This window comes from Fragaria vesca, linkage group LG1, assembly GCF_000184155.1.
Source record: "Fragaria vesca subsp. vesca linkage group LG1, FraVesHawaii_1.0, whole genome shotgun sequence".
NCBI lineage: Eukaryota > Viridiplantae > Streptophyta > Magnoliopsida > Rosales > Rosaceae > Fragaria > Fragaria vesca.
The window spans coordinates 12,931,985-12,955,052 of NC_020491.1; the positions used below are offsets into that span (position 1 = coordinate 12,931,985).

Genomic DNA, 23,068 nt, shown 5'->3' on the forward strand with positions numbered 1-23,068 from the left:
GGTTTATAAAAATAAAATAAAAATATAAAAAATATAATAAAAAAAGAAGAAGAAGGAAAAAGCTATGGACGCCCGGAGCTATTTAATTCCTTGGTCTCGAGCGAGATACACAAGCAGCAGTGTGAACAGCCGATAATTACTCATCGAATCCTGGAGGCCTTCAACAAAAAGCTGGTGGGGTGAAAGAAAGAAGAGGGAAACCTATAGCAACATGATACTACCTTCCCGGACCCTAACTTGGAAGTCACAGTGTTCACAATTCACACTTTCGGGTCTACTGGGTGCACCCATTCAGCAGCTATTTTCACAGGTACAACAATCCTCGCCCGGCCGAGTAAGTTTTGAAGCCGAGTGTTGGGAGGGGCATTTTTTATCTTATCGGCGGACTTAATGATCACAGTGAATATCAAGAAAAGCAAGACCCGGAATCAGCAAGACCCGTTCAAACACACCTCTTGAGTACGGACTTGGGGGGACTAGGGCCGGGTACCTGTAGGGATCGGGTACCCGTTGATAAATGACTAGTCTATGAGCATTCTATATATCAATAAGTCCCCACTCAAGACGCGTCTTGAACGGGAACTTAGGGTGACTTGTAGTCGGTAGTTGATAAACTACCTTCCCTGCCCATAGACCAGTCATGAAACTTGTAGACCGACATCCAGGTTACCTCGCCATGGTGAAATATCATCCATGTCACATCAGGAAGGTGCTTCTCCAAACTCCACAAGAAGGCACCATAATAATAGTTATGTATAGTTTGTCCCACATTGGAAGCATAATGTGTGAGGGAACCTTCCTTAGTTATAAAAGGAAGGCTTCCCATATATAGAAAAGATCTGATGAGGGTGGATTGAATCTCTCTCTCCCGATCCCAAGGGCCTATTGGCCATGATAGTTGATTGTAAAGTGGATGTAGCCATGTCCTCCGCTCATATGGTGAATCACTATATGTCCTTGTGCCTCTTGCTCATGATTGTCTATTGTTCGTGTTTCACCGTGATTCTACATAGTCTCCGAGATTATGCAGAAACACAACCAAATCTAACTAAATAAACCCCTTAATTTTTTCTCACATGGACAAACCGAAGACCCGCATCGCCGGAATAGCCACCGAGTCGACCACGTAGCAGAGAAATCGGCCGACGAGCTCGAGGAGATGTTAATATCCGCAGGCCACAAGCAAGTAGACGATCCTCTCCACGATGATCGGTCCCAACCACTGCCGAAATCTCACCATCGCCGGCACCGACCAAACGTGCAAACACCACAATGAGCTAATCAGCCCAAAGATGAAGCCCGGAACGTGTGCGAGCGTCAATCTGAATAGCTGGTGCTCGGCGAAGTCGTTCAGGTCCGGCAACGCCATCATTTTTCTCTGAGCTTTTCAGGCTTGTCTTGGGATCCGAGCTGAGCCAACTGCACTTTCTATATTATATTATTTATTTTAAACAACGAACGGTCTACAAGATTTTTTCACTCCCTCCGGTTTCCCGCTCCAACACACGGCTGCGATTCTCTTCTGTATCATCAACGGCCTTTATGGGCCGTTGGATCGTCATAGTCACGAGGTGTTTGTGAAGCCCATCGGGAAGGTCCTCACTCATGACTCACTAAACTAACCCACAGTAGCACACAGACAAGCTCACAAGCTCACTACTAGTTTCTAAAAAATTATGTTCATAATTATAATTATCATGCAGAAATTATGAAGTTAACGAACACCTGCTTCATCAGAATAATTATCTTGTCACTTGATTATGGCCCTTTTACATTTAAGTGGGAAAATTAATCTAATTATCATGCAATTACTACTTATAGAAATTGAAGAGAAATGACGTGGATGAACTCAATCGATGAGGAAATTTTCTATAATTAATTAGGAAACATGTAATTAGGAAATAAACGTTTGACGATGAATATTGTGATTTAAAGCGGGAAACAAAGATATTAGACTAAAACACCTAAAATTGAAAAAATATTTGTTGCTTGACCGGCCAATGAACCAAAGTCGCTTTGGAGGTAGAGTACCAGTTACTCTAATATGTGACTTGGAATAATTGGTTTCTCTCACAATTTCATATCAAGAGTCTGTATGTGTATGTGTCTTGTAAGGAAGGAGCTAATTTCGGAACAAATTGGGCTAAGCTGTCATTTGATAAAAAAATAAAATATATATAAATGATGTATAAAATTTTGTACAATCCAAAATCAAATGACAAAAAATCTTTAAAAGATAAAAAGAGAAGAAATCAACTAATTAGAACAGAGTAGATCATGAATAGAAAAGAAAGTAAAAATGAGACTCCTTAATCGAGAAATATGAAAATTTTGATCGTTTAAGATTTGACTGATGTCATGAATTAAATTAAATTATTATTTTTTAATCGAATGTCAACTCATATATTACTCAGTAAACAGTGTAAAAAGTAACCACCTTTAAGGGCTGACAATAAGAATTACTCCCTCACAATCAAAAGTACATTCACATTATAGGACGGTTTAAAACTCACTAATACAGTAGGCTTAACCCAGGGACAAACTATACCTCTTATTAACAAGCAAAAGAATAATTCAAGAGGGTATTGGGTCAGAGTGGTGTTCGATGTGAGCCAGAGACTGGACGGCCCAATCTGATGGCGTGATAGAGCGGATTGACGGCTGATTGCCATGGATGGGTCGTTGAGATGTTGGATCTAGATCCAATTGCAAAGGTTCAATGTGATTGTTAGTGATGGGTGGTCTAAGACATCCTGGGTGTCCGACTTTGGTTGGACAGCGGCGACGAAGGTGTGCTAGGCCGACAGTGGGTAGGCTGCTTTGGTGGTGGGACTACGCAGCTTATTTTTAAGGCTGAGAAGGCTGGATTCGTTGCTGGTGTGGACATCTAGGCTTGTATGTTGGTGGTGGGCCTAATCTGGGCTGAATTTAGGGTTTGGGCTCATATTACGAGCCATGCCCACCATACAAGCAGTTATTTTATTTAATGTTTTATTGTTTTTTGTTTTGAAAGATTAATGTTTTTATTGTTTTATGATATTTAGTTGATTTGTGCTAATTATATAAAAAATCCCTTTTTCTTTTAGTAATATAGTAATATATATATATATGAATCGAAAGATATTATGCGAGAAATATATCTCACACTTGTTGTGTAGGGGGAGTTTGGTATGCACTTATAGTGTCTTATCTGCTCTAGGTGGGGGGCGAGTTCCTTACTTTGTTGCATGATCGTGCCGCCTAGTGGTAGAGTAAAGGTAAGTGTCGTCGGATTTACTATTCGCTGACGACATAGTTAGGAAGGTGATTTATTAGACACTAGGATATATGTGTAAGTGTGTTACATATCTATTGATCCTTCCAACATGTCATCATTATGTGAAAGAAAATATATATAACCGTCATTAATGTAGTACTCTTTTTGCTAGTTAGTGCATGGTATGGTTGAGTACGTGGTTTGATGGTTATAGTAGAGATTGTTGGTATAGAAAAATTGTTGAGTGCAAATATCAATAACAAATATAACTGAATACGTGTTAGTTTAAGACTTGAGTACATTTTGGTGCATAAAATAATTTTTGTTTTATTGTTTATGATCCCAATTTTCAGTGTGACAGAAAAAGTTCTATAACACGCCTATTTTGTCACATTGGAGAGTTTGGCCCGTAACACAGATGCAACACACAGAGGAAATTGCACTGAACCTATGACGGTATGACCTATCCCACTTCTCTTTGATTATATGTGAGAGGAAGTAGTTATCAAGAACAAGAAATTATTGAATTGCAACATTGCATCATTGAATTCAACTACGTGGTTTCCGGTCCTTAACCAAGCAATTCAAGATAGGTGGATGCTATATAGCGAAGTTTTGTCGTCAATGGAAGAAAACTGGTAAACCACTAGTTTGGCAACCACTAGATTTTAAAGAGATATTCAATGTAACAGGTATTGTTCTTAAGCCTGTAGCTCAGCAACATTCAATGTAGTGAGCTTCTATTTGCATCTCCTACTTCGAACATAAACCTCCATCCATCTTTTCAAAACCAAATTGGCAAATTCCCACTAGGTTAGAACCCACAGCCCAAGCATCGAGTGACAGAGTGACTCGCAAAGAGTCCGAGTTCAGCTCAACTATCGTGCTATCTGGACCGAGGTTGTAGGTTTTCTTAGCATTGATAATGATAACAGCAATGTATGATGAGGTTTCAGACTTAGATTTGGTCATTTTGGGAGAGAATCACTAGGGAAAGAGGAAGCGACTATGACTCCTGTATGGGTCATCACCGGTGAAAACAACTCAGCTGGTCCTATAGGAAGGGTATAAATTGAAAACATCTTGAATTCTGAGAACATCTTGAATTGAAAACAATGCATATGCTAGATCTTGAAGTGTGACCAAACTGCCAAAGTTCATAAAGTTTCAACCATATTAGTCATTTGGGTCCATATATTTCTTACACTTGCCTCTAAAGTCGCAGCAAAATAAATGGTAGAAGTATGAATGGGCCACAAAGAAAGACTAGAGATCTGGTTAAGAAGAAGACTACAGAATTATAACCTTTAAATGCTTCCATAAGTGCTTGTTGCAGAAGCAGTACAATAAGTGACATTGAATATACAGTGGATTGAGTACTCCATACCTTAAGAAGCTATTTCCTAGTTTGCTATATTCCATACAGCATACTTGACAACTTGAACACTAACCAGTTTATGCATTTGCACCGATGCCTGTTAGCATCTTCCTTCGATTATGAATTTAATGTCAAAACCTAAAAACACAAGGAACAATGACAGGAATGATCATAGAATGCTAGGGAGTATGTAGGGAGAGAAGTGTAGATATGGGGTTCAGACTTCTGAATGATATATACATTGGCATTCGAAAATGTCATGGAGTTATGCACAGGCGTCATTGACATGAACTAATCAGGCATTGAAGATTGGACTAACATGCAGAAATATTTGAGAAACAAAACAGGAAGAAAATACAGGGTGAAAGGCTGAAGAAACAATCTAGATATTGAAAATTTGTTTATATTGCATCACCAGCACTTGGACAGATCTGTGTAATAGAAAGTAAATATTGTCTTGAAGATTTCAGACATTCTTTCTTCAAGACACTATTACTTTAAAAACAAGAGTAAATTCACCATAAGAACTCGTAAGACCACACTTGTTGTGGTATGTTTTATGACTTATCTCTAACATTTGAAAACCTAAAAAGTAGGATTTAGTTACAGAACCAGCTTCAGTCTGCTGAGCTTTTAATTATCATGAAGGATTCATGAGGCCATTGAGAAGGCCATCCATCTTCATAAGGGAAGGATTGAGCTAAGAGTCCTTCTGTGTTTCGATGAGAAAAGCTTCTTGCCAGAGGGAAAAGGCATTTTCATTGCCATTGGCACCATCTGCAGAGAAATAACATTTGAAGAACTTCTCTTATGCTTAGATACGCTAGAACTTGCATTGTCCTGCTTCGGAACAATCCCCGACTTTGGATTCTTTACAAGTACTAATTGGGAATTCGAACTTCCTTGTTCCGGAATAACATTAGCCACAGCACGATATATTCTTGAAGCAGACATTGAATCCACTGAAACTGACCTCCTAATTGGCTGCACATCATCTTCAGTCACTCGTCTATTATCCGCCAAATCGCTCCATGCTCTCGGATCACAACTTCCCTCAGCCAAATTAGAATTAGGCAAAACCTTTGAACTTTCAACACTCCTACCATCAATCGAAACTGTACTGACATTCTCATCATCTGTACTCACAACCTCACTGGTCCCTCTTTCAATCCCTTCAACACTCTCCAAATTCTCCACCCGAATGCTCTCCCCAGAACCAGAACCACTCGCAATCGAATCCGGGACACTCACTTGATCACTAGCAGCACCACAAACAATCGGAGCGCGGCAAAGAGGGCAATTCTTATGTGATCTCAACCATGTATCAATACAAGGAATATGAAAAGCATGACTACACTTTGGCAAAAGCCTGAGACTCTCATCTTCCTCAAACTCACTCAAGCAAACAGAACAATCCGTCCCCTCAATCAAACCCTCATCTTTCCTATACTTACAAACCGTAATGGAATCAATTAAAGCCTGAGACAGACCCACCGTGTGGATGTACCAAATGGGATGATCAAGAACAGGCCCATGATCCTCATCAAGAAAATCTTCCGATGTAGTAAACAGAATCGGCGATCTCCTCCTTCTGGGATTTCTCCGACTCGAATAGAATCTCATAAGAGCAAAAACAATACAAAGAAGAAGAGAAGCCCCAATCATACAAGACCCAACTATCATACTCGTTTGAATCAGATGCTTCTGGCTAGTAGAGGCTGGATTATCATCAACCAACTTAGGCGGCGGCGGCGGCAGTAGAGGTGGGTCAGGAAGAGTTTTACAGACAAGTGGGCAGAGTTTGCAGCAAGGTTCAAGACAAAAGCCTCGTTTATTTACTTTAGGGTCACAACTAAGTTTACAGATCACATCTGGATCGTTCACGAAGAACTTTCTTTGGGAAAACCCCATTGGGAAAAACAGAGGAAGAACAAGAACAGGGGATGTATCAAAACAGGGGAGATGGATAGAGTTTCATACCTTGTAAACGAGAAAGCGAAAGGGAAAGATTGCTGGTTGGGAGATTCGGTCTGCACCAGAGACTGAGGCTAGTGGACAACAAGGGGTGAGATTTTCCACAAGAAATGGGATTGCTTGAGGGGCATTTCGCTTTCGAAGAGAGACTTAGGGGAGTTGCTTGGCAGCTTACTATTCTTCGTTCGGTGCAGTGGGATAGATAGTCAACTACAACTACTGCTTTGATTGCTAATTGCGCGTTTGTGCTACACTGTAGGGGTCAAAGCAGGAGTGAGAGTCATATCCAAGTTCCAAACTTGGGACGAGGTAGAAGATGAATCGTGTCCCTCTCCTCATCTTGATGTGTAGTGACTTCGGATCTTTTCTTGGTAAGCAATCACATCCAATCTTCTACGAAATGAGAAAGTTTAATGAACTTGCATCTTATTAGAACCTTTTAATATAAATTTTTAAATTATAATAACAGTGTTGTTTCAATTATGTTATCATAGTCAGGTAATTTCTATTTTCATCATGAAAAGATTGTATCGTACCCACTTCAGAATTACACTTTTAACCTAGTTGTTTATTTTTAGTGAAATTAAGAAGATTCTAAGTTCGACTTACTATATTAAATCTTGTTGACTAATTTTGTTACTAATCTTTGTTCGACTTACTACCGCTTTTAGTTTTAGTGACATTAAGGATATAAGTTACGATTATTTTTTAAGTAAGAGAGGGTCTCAATGCCAAAACCCTTGAATTTGCGACAAAACATTGCATTTTTTGCTCGAAATTCTCTATACAATTGATGAATGATGAGTGTGGTAAAAGGGGTGGTTGGGCAGGTCTAGTTGGGGTGCTGGTAGTTTGTTAGGCCGGTCTAGGTGAAATTTTGGAGTAGGATATGGCAAATTGAAAGTTTTATGGTTTATCTCATGCCATGTTGGGCCTGGGTCCAGTACTTTTGCTTCCCTTAAGGGTCATCTAAGCCCATTCTGGACCAAAGTGTTGTAGTCAAACCCTAGGAGCAGTACCATCCCTTCAGAATTGGGATCGTGTTCCTTAGCAACATCTCTTATTGACCAAAAAAACAAATGAGCCACACTCTTACACGATGGATCAGTACATGAATCAGAGACTGAGTTATCCGGAATATCAAGCAAATTGGTTAAATTAGCTGGATGTTTTTTTTTTTTGAAATAATTGTTGATTGCATTCGAACAACCACCATAAAACATGGCTAAGTATCTCTGAAATTACAAGGAATATTCGGCAAGAGAATACTGGAAAAAACCTAGAAGCTAAAGCAAACTACTACTAGATGAAATGAACTCACATTTAAGCGAGCATACATAAAAAATGCAAGCACTTCATCCCTTACGACAAAACATTTTAAGCCTCACTTATCAATCATGCAATTATAGCACAGGCTAACCAAGAAAGAACTTATAAAGACACTAAAACCATTTAGGGAGCTGCCTTCCCCTTCCCTTTCCGGTTAGGGTTAGAACTATTCTCATTCTTGTTCAAACTCTCCATATGAGATTCCTCCGAGTTGATTGTTTCTTGGTTGCATCCTCAAGAAGAGCCTTCTTTTCCCAATACGGAAGCTTGGTCTTGTTCCCAGCGTGCCGACCTCTCTTCCTCCTCTTATCTGCCTCAGACAAGGCCTCAGCTTCCGCATGCACCAACCCTAAACTTTCAGGCTCCAAGTTTAGGTTCTTTCTCCAACCTACTAAACTCAATTGCAGGTTCTTTCTATTAATATTAATTATAAGCTTAATTATATATAGCATTCTCATCCTCCCTACCCTGACGTTATCCATTGAGATTGGCCGGACAATGACAACATGACGTCTTGCCTTCATGCCAGTGGGATCACGAGTCAGTGCTTCAGGAACATCAGGATCTGGGGTGTGAAACTCCATGTTATGCCTTAAGATTATCAAATTGGCTCCTAGCGTAGCCGGTTTGACCAAAACTCGAAGATGAAGAAGCTCCACTCTGAGTCGTGTTGAAAATCCCAGAGATTAGTGGCGCTTCATCACATTGAATTGTGCGCACCGGCACAACCTCCTCGTCATCAAGTGCAGGCCCAAACAGGAAAGCCCTGACTTGTTACTTGATATTGGATTTTATATCTTAAATTGTTGGATGTTCTTTATATTCCTTATTAAGAAAAAGAACCAAAAGACTATTGCTAGTTGACCCGATAGGTATACGTCTCTATCTGGTTTTGTCAATAGTATAAAACATTTTGCCATGGCGATTTACAGTGAATTCCGAGTTACATTTGTTCTTGTAACCAATGAAACCTAACCTCTCACAGACTCAGAACTAACTGATTTTTTTGTCTTGGGTGAAAATGAGCCAACTTACTGAATTAAATACACGTAATGAGCATGAAGTTAAACATCAGACTTTGTTTTTTTTTTTTTTTTTTATGTCAACTGGGTTAGTTGGTTGCAGTCGTCTTGCAAATTGTCTTCTATTATACTCGATGTGCTAGATTAATTAGATAGTGAGAAAGCAACGACGGCGGGTAGGCATAACTTAAAAACGTGTTTGACGAATGGGAAAATATTGGCTATTTTGCCAACTTTATATGATGAAAATGGGGTTTGCTTCTACCAACAAGAAAAGAAAAGAAATTAGACGATCAGGATGCCAAGGTCTCCAAGATTATCATAGTATCAACCCTGTCAGCTCTGAGCTGGTTCTTCTATTAGATTATGGATTAAGCCAAGCACACTTATAATACAATATCCTATCATTCCTATGGCCTTATTTAATCCAATTCCAACCTATGACAAAGGAATATATTAGTAATGAAAATACTAATATAAAGTTTTAACACGTTCCCTTAAATAGACCAAGAACTGCGTAGTTGACCATGGCGCTAAATTTGCAGAGAACCAGTCCTTTGTCCCTTGTCAATAATAAACAAATGCGTCTTGCATTTGCATTTACCAAATCCATTAATATGAACTTAAATGATTACAATAATGTGTTTTGAACCATGCACATGAGCTTCTCTGTACTTTCTTAATTTGACCGGTCTTGATCTTATCGAACCCAGATAGCACTATATATACGCTTCTATCTATTTCATAAGCTTCTCGTTTACAAATCTCTTCAAAAAAAAAAAAATTCAGCAACTGATACAAGAAACATCCATGTCAACAATAACGTCGTCCATCGATCTTCTGAGCTCGAGAAGTCGTGTTCATGTAATTCCTCATCAAAGAGTTCACCGGAGTTTGTTTTCTTCATTGGCAAGAAAACCACGGCTGGGTTTCATGGCGGCCAACCCTTCATTCTTGTCTCTCTCAATAGGTCAGAGGAGTAGTGCTCTTAGCAGAAGCGACGCCAAGATGTAAGTTTCTTGTTGAGATTCTTGGGCTTTATGAATGAGATAATTTCTTGAGAGGATCGAACAAAAACTTATTACTATCATCTTAATTTTTCTTGATCCAGGAACAAGATTGTATGCAATGTCTCAGGAGCTCCTACTCCATCTGGAGCACCTTCATGGTAATTATCAATCAAACCCTTGAAATTTCCCTATATGATTTCCTTGATCTTATTTGTTTTGCAAGTACTATATATGTAGTATGTACTGATGATGAAAACTCTAAATTCTTAATCAAAGGAGGGGCTGGATGATCGGGATGCTAATATCAGTGGTAATACCCTTTTGGAGACACAAATGGGGGCCCTTGCAAATAATTAAAAGTAAGTATACTTGGAGCTAACATTAATGATTGTTAGCTATCGATAATTTATACCTCCTGAATCTAAAGTTCAGAATTGATTTATTTGGTTGTGTAGATAGGGTGGACATGGTAATGAACACAGTTGAAGCAGTGGCGGAGGTGGTCGAAGCGGTGGCGCATAAAGTGGAAGAGGTGGCAGATGATATAGCTGATAAACTTCCTGAAGATGGAAAGCTTAAGTCTGCATTTGAAGCAGTTGAAGCAATAGCTAAAGAAACAGCCAAAGATGCTCACATGGTGGATGAGCTAATTGAGAATGTCAGTTTCTGGAAATAATCTTATAACTTGGAACTAGGATCGATAATGGCTTTCCTTCTAATTTATCTTACGTTTTGTCTGAAAAATTGGTGCAGGTTGAGGCAGCGGAAGATAAAGTTGAAGACTTCTTTGAGTCTGCCACGCATGGAGCTGAAGATCAGAAGACCAAAGTCGACGACGTTGGTGGAGAAGAAGGAAATAATGTAGAAGAAAAGAAAATCGAATGATTTTTAAGGTCGATTTTCAAATGCAGATGAACATCCTTATAAAATCCAGATGTACATCTGTAGCTCTGTACAAAGGATCAAGTTGATATTGTATGATTGCTTTGTAAAGATTAAATTCATTGGTTTCATTCGTTTTAATAAGAAGAATATAAGATTATTCATTTCTATACCAAGACCAGACTAATTCTTTTTCTTTTTATAATTAATTAAACTCTCATTATAAATGGGGCATATATATATAGGATTTTTCTCAGCTACGGACGTCTGCACCAATGGTTTGGTGCGGATTTTCATTTTTTCACCATTTTTCGATCGAATTTCCTCATCTCCACCGTCTAGTATCTAAATAATATTGTGTAGATCATCTCTGCAAAATTTCAGCCAATTTGGTAATCGTTAAGGCCATCAAACTCGAAAAACAAATGGACCGACTGAATTATGTCCGGTTCATGTTTATACCAGAAAACACAATTTTGAGGGCCTTAACGATTACCAAATTGGCTGAAATTTTTGCAGAGATGGTCTACACAATATTATCTAGATACTAGACGGTGGAGATGAGGAAATTCGATCGAAAAGTGGTGCAAAAATGAAAATCCGCACCAAAACCATTGGTGCGGACGTCCGCAGCTGAGACGGACTGTACATATATATATATATATATATATATATATATATATATATATATATATATATATACACACACATATATATGTCATGTTTGATACCATGATATGTACGTACCCTGATACCTCATATATAGTAAACCTCAGATACCATTTCTGAAATTTTTGGAACGTGAGGTAGAGGTACTGGAGTGCATATTATGAGAAACGATCAGACACTGTTTGAAAAATGGGGCATATTTTTATACTCTTTTGCTATCCTTCTACCAAACGCAGACCAGAGTGTACGTTAGACCATGCTTAGGCTGGGCAAGTTGAAGAAGTCTTTGTTGCTACAAGCCAACAACTATGTGGAGTCATGTACATATGGGTCATGTCAAGTGCTTTTAGAAAAACTAGCTAATTCTCCCGCACGAGATATTGCCGGTGTGTTTGCCTGCTTTTGTATATTTCATTTGCAGTGGAGAATCATACGCATGGTTAAAAGACATTTGTAGCGTAATAATTCATTCTATGGTACATGAGGTATGAGTCCGAATGACCAATTAGACAATTTGATATCTATTATTTAGAAGATGACACTTTCAATCGGACAATATGACAAGAAAAAATTGTATTTTCTATGACTGCAAACATGAATGAACAAAATGATATAATGAAGTTCTATCTCTCATATTTTCAAATAATCTGGCACATAATAATGTGCCTAGCAGGCTATTATCTTATCACTCACAGAAGATATCGAATTCTTTGTCCAGTACGGAGTTAGGTGATGTAAAACCAACATGTGTGTGTTCTGGAGTTAGGAAATAATTGAATTCTTCACGTTTCTTCTCACATTTGGTCCAAACACACAGCAGACATTTTTGTCTGGTTAGCAAAGAAAGGCCCTATTCAGTTTGCCTTTCAGAAATATCCCAATCACCAGTTGATCCATGGCAACCATCAATGGCTTCCAGCTTAAAATGTCCAGCCTCATAAGCCAAGAACGAAAATCCCAAGTTCTGCATGGTACTAATTTTCTATGTCTCGATGAGATTCCTCATCCAAGATCATCATCAATATTCAACAAAGTTCCAAGAAAACTCAGCCATGATCACAGTCGACTGGTCACAAAGTAATTCACTCTTTTTCTTGATTGTGTTTGTTCATCTCCATTGATCTTTCTCTGATTCTGACATAACTTTGGCTGGATTTAAGGACGGCGTCTCATGCTGATAGCTCTCAATCAGAACCTCATCAAGTGCCGGCCAAATCCCCATTCTCTGCCTGGTAACATTTCCTTAAGCATATAGTTTATTATTCTAAATCTTATACATCTAGGTGAGAGCTCTCTTACAAGACGACGATGATATGTTGGCTTATTGTCTATCGTAATTGTTGAATTAGCTAGAATCAATCTTGTACATGAAAAATTGAATGGTGGATTAACTTAATTACAGTAGTATCTGCTTAGTTCTTAGTGAAACTTTGCCGGTTTACCTTGCAGGAAACATTGGATGGTGGGATTAACGTTAAGCATATTACTACCATCTTTGAGACACAAAGGGGGATCCTTCCTGGCCCTTAAAAGTACATTTTCAAATTTTCTCACTAATTACATTGGTTTAGTATTTTAATAAGTTTTAGTATAGTCTGACATTCGCATCACTAGTTACAAACTATCTAAGTTGTTTAGAAGTTGCAATTGGTCCCCACGTAGTCGATATACTTGGACTATGTGGGGGATGCGAGTTGTTACAACTTAGAAACAGCCTTGAGATTGTATTAAGATAGCTATACTTGCACATTCTCACTTTCCTAAATTAAGCTTGTTAATATGATCGGAACTGGTATTTTAGAAAAGGTGGATGTGGCAATGGAAACCGCGGAGTCCGTGACAGAGGTGGTGGAAGAGTTAGCTGAGGAAGTAGAGAAGGTGTCTGAACAAGTAGCAGAGAAGCTACCTGATGACGCTAAGCTTAAGAAAGCTATGGAATCAGTTGAACATTTGGCCGAAGAAGCTGTGGAGAAAGCTAAGCTGGCCGAGGATATCATTCACAAAGTCAAGGAAGTGGAAGAAGAGGTGGAGGAGGCACTAATTAGTGGCTCAGAGAAGAAGAATTAGACGACACACTTCACTAATAAATTGAGAGACCGAAAGAAAAGATGATCCACTGGGGCATGCCTGTTTTGGCTTATAATTGTCTCAAAATGTTTCTCCTACCATGTCACTGTCCTACTGAAAACCATTGTTCAAATATTTTGTAGTCGGAGAAATGCTCATGGTCTGCAGATTAACTAAAAATGACATCCACTTTCATTGCTTCGTGTACAAATGCCAAACTGCAACATATATTTTGATTGTCCAGTGCAAGATAAATGGATGCTTATGATATTGGCAATTGTTGGATGCGATTGCCGTCCATCCAACAATCACTTTTTTCTCTCTTAAATCTTGACCCGACAATTCTATTTTCTTGATTCGATATCTCCTCTTTAAACAAAAATTTCTCAATAAAGAAATGACAAGTGATTTGTGTTTAAAATTGTGAGAGAAAGCTCAGAAAAGTAGGGATATTAAGAAAGAGGATATGAGGATCATCCTCCCCATCAAAGCATTGACTGGTAATTTATGGTCCATTAAAACCTAATCTTTTCTTTAATGTATATGATAAACTCCTCACAAATCTTAAGACTCAAGAACAAAGGTGGAGAGATACTTCAAGAAAAAAAAAAAGAAAAAAAAAAAAAAAGGAGACGTCAGCAATTTGTTAATTTGTTACGTATTGGTTTGTCTAAGCAATCAAGCAAGGAATTTATCTTCAACTAAAAGCAACTTCTCTAACAATTCATAGGCAATTTCAATCCCCCTAAATTTTCCTATAATCCCAAAAGTCCAAAACCCTGTTTCTTGCGGTACCATCACTCCCTTTAGCCCCAACCACCCCACACCATCACCAACTTTCTATTTTTTACCAACTTCAAATTGAACCTTCTTTTATTGTGTGAACAATTTCTGATCAAACCCATCTGGCCATTTTTTGGTCTGATCAAAACCCATATAGGGTGTTGAAACATATGATATGAATTCCACACCGATGGCTGGGTGGATTTCAAGTAATGCAAAGATGAATCAAAAAGCTGTGGATGGGAATGAAATGTTTCTGGGTCTATCCAAGTCTGCTGGTTTGGACCTCATACAGAATTGTGATCTTCCTCCACCCATGAAAGTCTTCACTGGTTTTGCAGACAAGACTGTTGTGTCATCCATGAACAGAATTTGCAGCATGATGACTGGAGAGGATCACGAAAACAGCCATGAGTTAATCGACATGGGTAGAGGAGATGGTGGTGATCAGAATTATGGGAAGCTGGAGCTTTTGAAGGCCTTGAGGCTTTCGCAAACAAGAGCGAGGGAGGCAGAGAAGAAGGCTGAGAAGTTGGCAAAGGAAAAGGAATGCCTTTCCAATGCTCTGCTCGCCGAGGCGAAAGAGCTGTTTGCTTACAGGCAATGGGTGAGGTTGCTTGAGCTAAAAGTTTCCAAGCTGCATTCACAATATGCAGAACAAGAACATCAGGACTGCTATGGCTGCGAGACTTGGATTGTGGCGCTCGCACTTTGTTTGGGGATTGCTGGTGTTGGCTTTGCGTTTGGCAGCCGATACATGTATTAGGTTCCCAAATGTGGTTTTTGTAAAGGTAGAAAAAAGAGGTGTATATATGTGAAACTATCCTGTGATTGTAAAGGTTCGAGCTTTCTAAACTGCAAGCATATTCTGCAGTATTGCAGTCAGCATGTAATGCAGAACAAGCGAGTAGAGACCCGATATTTCGACCAGATAGATTGGATCACTAATAACTGAGCTTCATATACTTTAAACCCAGATTGGATAGAAGGGTCAGAAACTTAGCTAGCATTCACTCTCTGAGTACAAGCACTGTACAGAAAGAGCAATACTCTACCTATATATATTATATGCTTAAGAAACTCTGTATTACCTATACTAGATTTTTCTACTTTTACATGGACAATGAAAGCTGGCCCTTATTCAAATGTAAGTCAAGTGAACACTTCTCAAGTGGCCATAACATTCATCGCTGCTTCCATAATAGGCCAAACAAACCCAGCATATATGCTTCCCGCACCGACATTCTATATGGTTGCACCCATCTATCTTCTCAATTGTATATTTGCATACCGGGCAGCTCTTCACATGTTCTTTTCCTTTGCACCACTCCTTCAATGAAGAATCTGGATCTTCCTTGAACTCCTTGTACTGCTTGCATGACATGTAGGGATGATGTTCTAAATGGCACATGGTACACGTCTCCCCATAGCACGCACCACAAACAAATGGTTCAGCTTCTTTTCCAGGAGCCGCTACCTGATAGATTGAAGAGCAGTCAGGAGATGGGCAAAACCTGTAGGTGCCGCAACTCATAGCAACAAATGAACCCAATGATGCCCTGAAGAGATCTTCTAGCTTCTCAATTGATAGAAGCGATCTGAGATCTGTGATCAAAACTGGAGACATGCAACCCTCATGTGTGCAGCGTAATGGAAAGCTATCTTGATTATGGATTGCAGACTCGCACTGCTCAACCAAACACGAACGACAAAATAAGTGACCACAGTCCTCAAGCCGGTAACCATCTTCAACGTCACACAAACAGATTGGACAATCAGCTTCACTTTTTATCCTCTTGGTCAAACTAGTACCAGCCATTTGTGCAACCTCATCAATAATCTCATCTACTTTTTGCTTCATCTCCTTGCTTCCCTGGATGAGAATGGATTGACGGCGTACATTGAGACTAAATTCAGCCCCTGGTACCCTCTCTTTGAGCCCCCGAAGGTCTGGTCCAAACCTGCTAACAACCTCTTTCATCAATTCAGGAGGTAAAGCATTACCTTGAAGTCGCACCTCAAGAGCCTTGCTTTCGTGGATGTTCAAAAGGGATTCAACCAATTTCTGTGTGACCATATCAACTTTATCTGAAGAACCAAAGACCTGTACATTGATTTTCTGCCTGTCGAAAATGATATATGTTCCTGTCTCTCGCTGTAATGAGTACATTAGACTGATGCCATCTCTGGAAAACAGAAGCTGCAAAACAGTTGCAGTGAGGCTTGGGTGGTCAATAGTCTTCCCCTTCACAAGCTCCTCAACACGTCTTCTCAGATCTGCAATCTTTTTTGTAGCATTGGCTGAAATCTTAATTCTGCAGGAACCATTAGGATACTCCTCGAGATTACATTCCACACCTGTAAAAAAGAAAAAATAAGTCATGAAAACAATTGAAAACTTGAAAAACTATATTTGGTGACAATTTAAGAATTGATAGTCTAATCGGCAGTCAAGCACAGTAAATCATGTTATAATCAAATGGCAGTGTAGTGGACTCTGAATGTGGCTGAGGAGCGCATTAGACTGTGAAAAGTGGTTGTCAAAGCTCCAAGTGAACCCAAAACAGGACATGAACTTAGATGTTGGATAAACCAAATGAAAATACCACCTCTGTGATTCAATCATAAATCACTTTTGCCTCAATTTTCTATGAGAAGAAAAATTCGGTTGAAAGTTTGAAACACATCTCAAATGCATAGCCGGTCTACTACTGAGAAGATAGATAGTACCTAGTTATATAACCAAATTCTCCAAAACAGCTTTAATAATGAATCTACAGAAAAGATTTTGGAAAGTAAAAAAGTAAATGTCCAATAAAATGCAAAAAGGAATGATTAAATAAAAAAAAGAATGAGGACCAGAACCAGAAAAATATCAAAATACTTGCCGCCAAAGAAACATACATGTCCAACAGAAACCACAAATGAATATACTAGAAAAAAATCCATAAATTGGAAAAGAGAATGCAACAAGATCACTATGAGTACCTTTTAGATGCGTAAAACTTTCAAGCAAAGGATCTAGCTGCTTCTTTATCACACAATAAACAGGGCCTGGACAAGACAGAGAGCTATGAAACAACTGCTGACACTTCATCTTTTGCCATGGAAGGAAGCCGGGCAATACTTTCCCTTCCAAATGTTCTAAAGCTTTTGCTGCCTCTAAGTGTAATCTTCCATCAAATGTTATCAAAGCTTTCATGAAAACACTCTTTGGTTCAGGCTGGAACACCTGAACACTGCAGTTACTATGGGAGTACTGTTTAGGCATATACGGTGATATTTCTTTTAGCAGTGATTCTTCACAAGCACCACATGGCGGATTTTCTACAGCATCCCCTCTCACAAGAAAAAAGTCCAGGATTGTCCTACTAGTAGCAGTGGTTAACACATCAAGGATTTCTTTCTCAGAAAGATCTCTATTTATTCCACTGATCACAAGAGAGTCCATGTATCTTTTGCTAAGCTCACAACGAATACTTCTTCCTCCGATTACAAGGTTAGTAAAATCATCAAGCATGAAGCCAATATCATCCATGTCACATTTAACAATAGCAAACCCATTGCTTTGCCTGCGAGGCCATAAAACAGTAGCTCTAACAGCAAGGAGTGGAAACACTTTATGATCACCTCCAACCTGTGAAGGAACAACCTTCAGTATAGAACCTTTAAACTCAGACTCATTTAGTTCAACGGCTTTCTGAGCTTCATCAGGAGTAAGAAATGTCAACCGTGCCCCCTTTCCTTTGTCAACACTGTCCTGGCCAGTGCTGAGGAGTTTATGATGACCACAGATACTACCAGAGGCAGACTCTTCGAGCTCACAAAGAAGCGCCTTATCATCCATGCCATCCAGCTTAGAATGAAATACATCAACAGTCAAGAACCTTTTCTGAAGCTCCAGATGCTTGATCTCTGCACCGGCCCCAAACAATGCAACAGGAGGCAAGCCACCAGAACCATGATACAAGCATTTCTCCAAACATTCATTACGCAACCATCTTTTTTCACACTCCAAAGCATCAGATACAAAGTTTATAACTGTATCCATGTTATGTGAGGTAGCAAAAACCATAATCTCATTTTGATAATAATCGACCTTGATACTGATAAGTTCGTCACTGCAAAATGTCCTAACGCGAGACACAAGATGATGCAGATAACCGTTGCCCTTACCACAAAATCTTTTAAGCAAGCAACTGCCAAAACCAGTTAACACTTTCACTTGCAACTTTCGACCTTCCATCTTGGACACATCAAACACAGGAGGGGGATCAAGGGTAGACAAAGCGTTGAAATCGATGGAAGTGACACAGGTCAAATACTGATTAGAACTTGACAGGAGTTCACCAAAAACAACCCAACCAGGTTTCTGACCAAATACCAGCAATGAACAAGAAGGGTGTAGCCGAACATGCTGCCCAGTTAATGCCACCTCATAACCAACTTGATCATAACCAGAGAACATTGCTACATTTTCTGCCAGGGAAGAAAGTATAACCTTTTTCAAGAATTTATCAGAGTCAGTTGAAACATCCTCATTCCAATGCCAGCTGCTAGGAATTATCATACTGAGTTCATGCTTAAGGCAAGACTCCAATTCCTGTACAGTGTCATGGCATCTCCTCATAGTTTTGGCATTGATGCTGTTATCCCAACACCACGTGCTTTTCCGATCTCGAGGCTCAGCTTCCCATTGCTTGTACACTGATAGAAGGGTAAAGAGGTCACCATCACGATGGCAAAATTTCACCTTGAAGCAGTCGGACCTAAGTTTCTCTTCATCATTACCAACCCTGCAAAATATGCTGCTTGCATTTGCCATTACAGCCGCCAGAACAAGGCCCTCCTTGCGCAAGTTATAGTTACAGCAGCCAAGAATTAATTTACCAAGCCTAGGTTCAACACCCAATTTAACCAAGCGGCGACCTTCTAGAGTCAGTTCATAGACATCCTTGTTTTGCTTAACAGCTCCTAACTGAACAAGATTCCTCATTGCCATGTCTATAGCTTCAGAACAAGGTGCATCAATGAATTCAAACTCTCTTAGGTTCTTGACACCCAAAGCCAGAATCCTCAGAACAGCTACACCGAGATGAACTCTGCGGATCTCAGGCTCCTGACAAGGAGGCATCGCCTGAAAATCATATTCTGAGTAAAGTCTATAGCATATTCCAGGTCCCGTTCTTCCAGCACGCCCAGTTCTTTGATTCGCAGAACTCTGGCTGATCCAGCAAACTCTGAGAACATTCATACCACTTCCAGGTTCAAATTTGCTTTCTTTGACCATGCCAGAATCAATCACATACTTTACCCCAGGAATTGTCAGGGATGTCTCCGCCAGATTTGTTGCGAATATAATTTTTCGTTTTCCAGGGAAATTTTGAAAAACATTAAACTGTTCTTCAAAAGAAAGCTTCCCATGCAATGGCAATGCAATTGCACCAGGTGTTATAAACTTCTCGCAGACCCATTCAACTTCCATCTGGGAAGTCAAAAATGCAAGAATTGTCCCTTCTTTCTCATTTTTGTGGATCTCTCGTGCTACTCTCATCACATCAGAAACATAAGAAGCAACATTACTGGCAGTTCCTTCAGTGAAAGGGGGAACATATCTTACATCAACTGGAAAGTTCCTCCCCACTACATGAAAGATTTTACACTTGAAAAAATAATGTGAAAGCACTTCTGCATCAGCTGTTGCAGACATTATAATTAGCCGTAACTGAGGCCTTCGACTTAGTAAATCTTTGATCAATGCTAACAGGAGATCAGTACTCAAGGTCCTTTCATGAGCCTCATCTACTATGATGCAAGACATCCTGGACAAATTTGTATCGTTCATGTAGCACTGCAGTAAACAGTGGTCTGTCATATATGTTACCTTAGTAGTAGACTGCTGTCCAGACTTCTGTCCAGATGATGGCTGATAACTGGTAACTGTGTTTTCTCCATAACAACCACTGCATTCTTCTTTAACTCTCTTTGCCAGTGAATTGGCAGCAATCTTGCGAGGCTGAGTGCATACAATGGAACTACCAGCAGCGATTCCAGAATCAGCAAGAAACTGAACCAACTGTGTACTCTTCCCCGAACCAGTCTCTCCAATCAGCACCATGACCTGTAAAAATTGTACTTCGACATCAGATATCCACTAAATTGAAACAGCTGAAAGTAGATACACTTGCTGGTCAATGTTTGAAAGATAAATAACCTACAACAACTAAATCTTGATTATCTCTATTGATTCAGGTTCCATTACTCGCATTTCTCCGCAGCCTCATAAAATGTGTCTCATTGATAGAAGTGCATAAAGCATATATGCTATGACTAAACTACTTCAAGTGAGGTTTAGCGAAGCTCTTAATGTGGCAGATCCACACAGCATTTACACACATTAACTAAATCATTCAAACACAGCAACTAAATCAAAAGTACTGAGCCTTCTAATAAAGCGAAAAACTTGACCAAAGATAGCTCAGCCATACCTGCTGATTATTAATCTGCTCAAGAATTTGCTGCCGATGAGCATAAATAGGCAATCCCTCTTCGAGTCTGCGGCACTCCCTCGTCATATAACTCTGAATTTTACTCCAATCCCGAATTTCGCCGAATTTAAACAGCTTCATCCCTTCTTCACCATAATCCCCCAACTCTTTCCCTTCGACATGAGCAAGCAAACAGTTCATACCAGACCTGAACTCTCTAATCCTACTCTCCACCAATTCAAGTTCCCCTTTGCACCTCTCCTCCTTCCCCGCTAGGTCCTCCCAATACTTCTGTGGCCTCTTAGACAGCTTGTGAACTCTCTCGTACTCCCTCGCCAAATTCTGGCGCTTCTCTTCACATTTCTTCACCTCGTCGCCGCCCATCAAGAGCCTAATTCGGTCGGCGAACAAGGCCTTCAGGCGGTCCTCGAGCTCTACGCTGTCCGACGGCACCGAGACCTTGGCGTCGAGCTTGGGCATGAATCTGTGAACCCGGTCGAGCCGCGACTCCCACAGCCAGACGATCGCCTCAAGCGCATCGTACCACTGCGAGTAGTACAGCGACGCGGCGATGAGGTTCGTCGGGCTCACGCGGAAACTCTCCGGCGTCGCCCTGCACTGCTTGATCACCTTCTCGACGGACGACTCCGAGAGGTCGCGGCGGTCGGAGAGCAAGTCCACGACAAAATTCGGGCGCTCAATTGGGAGCGACGGCCGCTGCGGAGGCGGAGGAGCGCGTGAGTATCCTGGATAAAACTGCCGCTGCTGTGGATACCGCCGCGGAATTCCGGCCGGCTGCGGCTGCCGGTACGGCGGGTGTGGGTGTGATCCTCTCATGGCATCGAACGGTGAAAAATCAAAATCAAGAGCAAATTCAAACCCTAAATTCTGGATATGAGTGAGAGAGTAGGAAAGCTCCGAAATTTGAGACAGAGAAATTCCAGGGGTTTTTTGAACTTTGAGAAAAGGCTGAGTGGGTGTGGGGCCGCCTTACGTGGCGCGCAAAGAGAGTAAGGGGGTTTAGTCACACCAAAAGACTCTTTTTGAAACTTGCGAATCAAGTTTGGGTCCTTGGCTTTTCTTCTTCTTCTTCTTTCTCTAATTCTCTCTGCTTTTTTCTTCACGACGATCATGCACCACCTTCCTCGGTCACAATTTATACCCCTCCATGGAGGAGGGACCCTTTTCTACAAGTGTTTTGATTTTTTTAAATGGAATTAGGTTACTTATTAACATACTCTTTTGTGTTATTAACATACCTCGTCTATTTTCTTATTCACATATTTCAATTTTATTTACAAACTTACCACTTGAATTTGTTTAATGATTGGTTCTCGTTAATCATTATAGATAGGATGTGTTAATAACACTAGCCATGAAATTAATATTTTTGAAATAGATGTGTGGTTTGTGGGACTGTACATCTCGAAGGTGGAGCGTGTGGTGGTTGTGGAGCATGGAAGCAGTGTACATCTCGGCTGTGGCGGGTGAGATAACAAACGAAGTAGTTGTGTGGTTTGTGAGATAGTACATCTCGGCGGTGGCGCGTGTGGTGGTTGTGAAGCATTAAAGTTTGTGGGGAGAATGCATTTGAGAGCTTATGACAGTGTACATCTCGCCCTGAGCAAGTGGAATAATTGTCGAACCATATATGGATGAAAGGTCTTAAATGGGCGGAGCGGATTCAGTGCACCATGGTGCACTTGAACCAGCCATGTGGTGTTAACAGATATAAACAGACGTTAATCAAACCAACAAAACAAGCTACAGTAAAAACAGAGAATTGAATATGGCTCTCTCCCTGTCTCGTTGATTATGGCTATCTTCTCCTTCGAATTCTCTATCAAAGTATCTATCTTACCCAACCAAACCTAATTAACCATCACCCATAAGTCCCCGTCATTGATCGACTTGTTGATATCATTCTTTTGTTCTGGTATGGAAACCCATCTCCAGATCTGGTTCTTCTTCCTCCGTCCTTCATTGCCTGCAGTTATCTTAGTGTTTTCTAATCCCAGCACTAAAGAAGTATAATCAGATCGAACTATGGCTCATCTGCGATGGGTGTGAGATTCCGATAGCCGACAACCTTAATAGTCGATTGGAGAGATTCGAATTCTTTGATTGAAACCCAGAAAAACCCAATTCAAAAGGTGCAGCAAAAACTCTCCTCCTCATAACCGGGTCGAATCCTCCTCTTCGAATCAGAT

General features: G+C 40.1%; 4 protein-coding genes across 4 annotated transcripts; 2 read left to right on the forward strand and 2 right to left on the reverse strand.

The window, feature by feature from the left end:
- Nucleotides 1-5,315: 5,315 nt before the first annotated feature.
- LOC101297782 (RING-H2 finger protein ATL52-like) lies at nucleotides 5,316-6,545 on the reverse strand. Its single transcript, XM_004289249.1, has one exon. The coding sequence runs from the start codon at nucleotides 6,543-6,545 to the stop codon at nucleotides 5,316-5,318; it is 1,230 nt and encodes a 409-aa protein (XP_004289297.1).
- Nucleotides 6,546-9,720: 3,175 nt separating this feature from the next.
- On the forward strand, nucleotides 9,721-11,025 carry LOC101308504. Its single transcript, XM_004288110.1, has 5 exons — nucleotides 9,721-9,969; nucleotides 10,071-10,127; nucleotides 10,246-10,328; nucleotides 10,425-10,627; nucleotides 10,723-11,025. Exons 1-5 carry the CDS (start codon nucleotides 9,770-9,772, stop codon nucleotides 10,852-10,854), a joined length of 675 nt encoding a protein of 224 aa, XP_004288158.1. The 5' UTR covers nucleotides 9,721-9,769; the 3' UTR covers nucleotides 10,855-11,025.
- Nucleotides 11,026-12,350: 1,325 nt separating this feature from the next.
- On the forward strand, nucleotides 12,351-13,785 carry LOC101308800. Its single transcript, XM_004288111.1, has 4 exons — nucleotides 12,351-12,597; nucleotides 12,681-12,752; nucleotides 12,970-13,052; nucleotides 13,322-13,785. Exons 1-4 carry the CDS (start codon nucleotides 12,416-12,418, stop codon nucleotides 13,585-13,587), a joined length of 603 nt encoding a protein of 200 aa, XP_004288159.1. The 5' UTR covers nucleotides 12,351-12,415; the 3' UTR covers nucleotides 13,588-13,785.
- Nucleotides 13,786-15,073: 1,288 nt separating this feature from the next.
- LOC101298073 (putative uncharacterized protein At4g01020, chloroplastic-like) lies at nucleotides 15,074-21,695 on the reverse strand. Its single transcript, XM_004289250.1, has 3 exons — nucleotides 20,859-21,695; nucleotides 17,359-20,491; nucleotides 15,074-16,728 (listed from the first exon to the last, which is right to left on the reverse strand). Exons 1-3 carry the CDS (start codon nucleotides 21,693-21,695, stop codon nucleotides 15,512-15,514), a joined length of 5,187 nt encoding a protein of 1,728 aa, XP_004289298.1. The 3' UTR covers nucleotides 15,074-15,511.
- Between the last annotated feature and the right edge of the window lie 1,373 nt (nucleotides 21,696-23,068).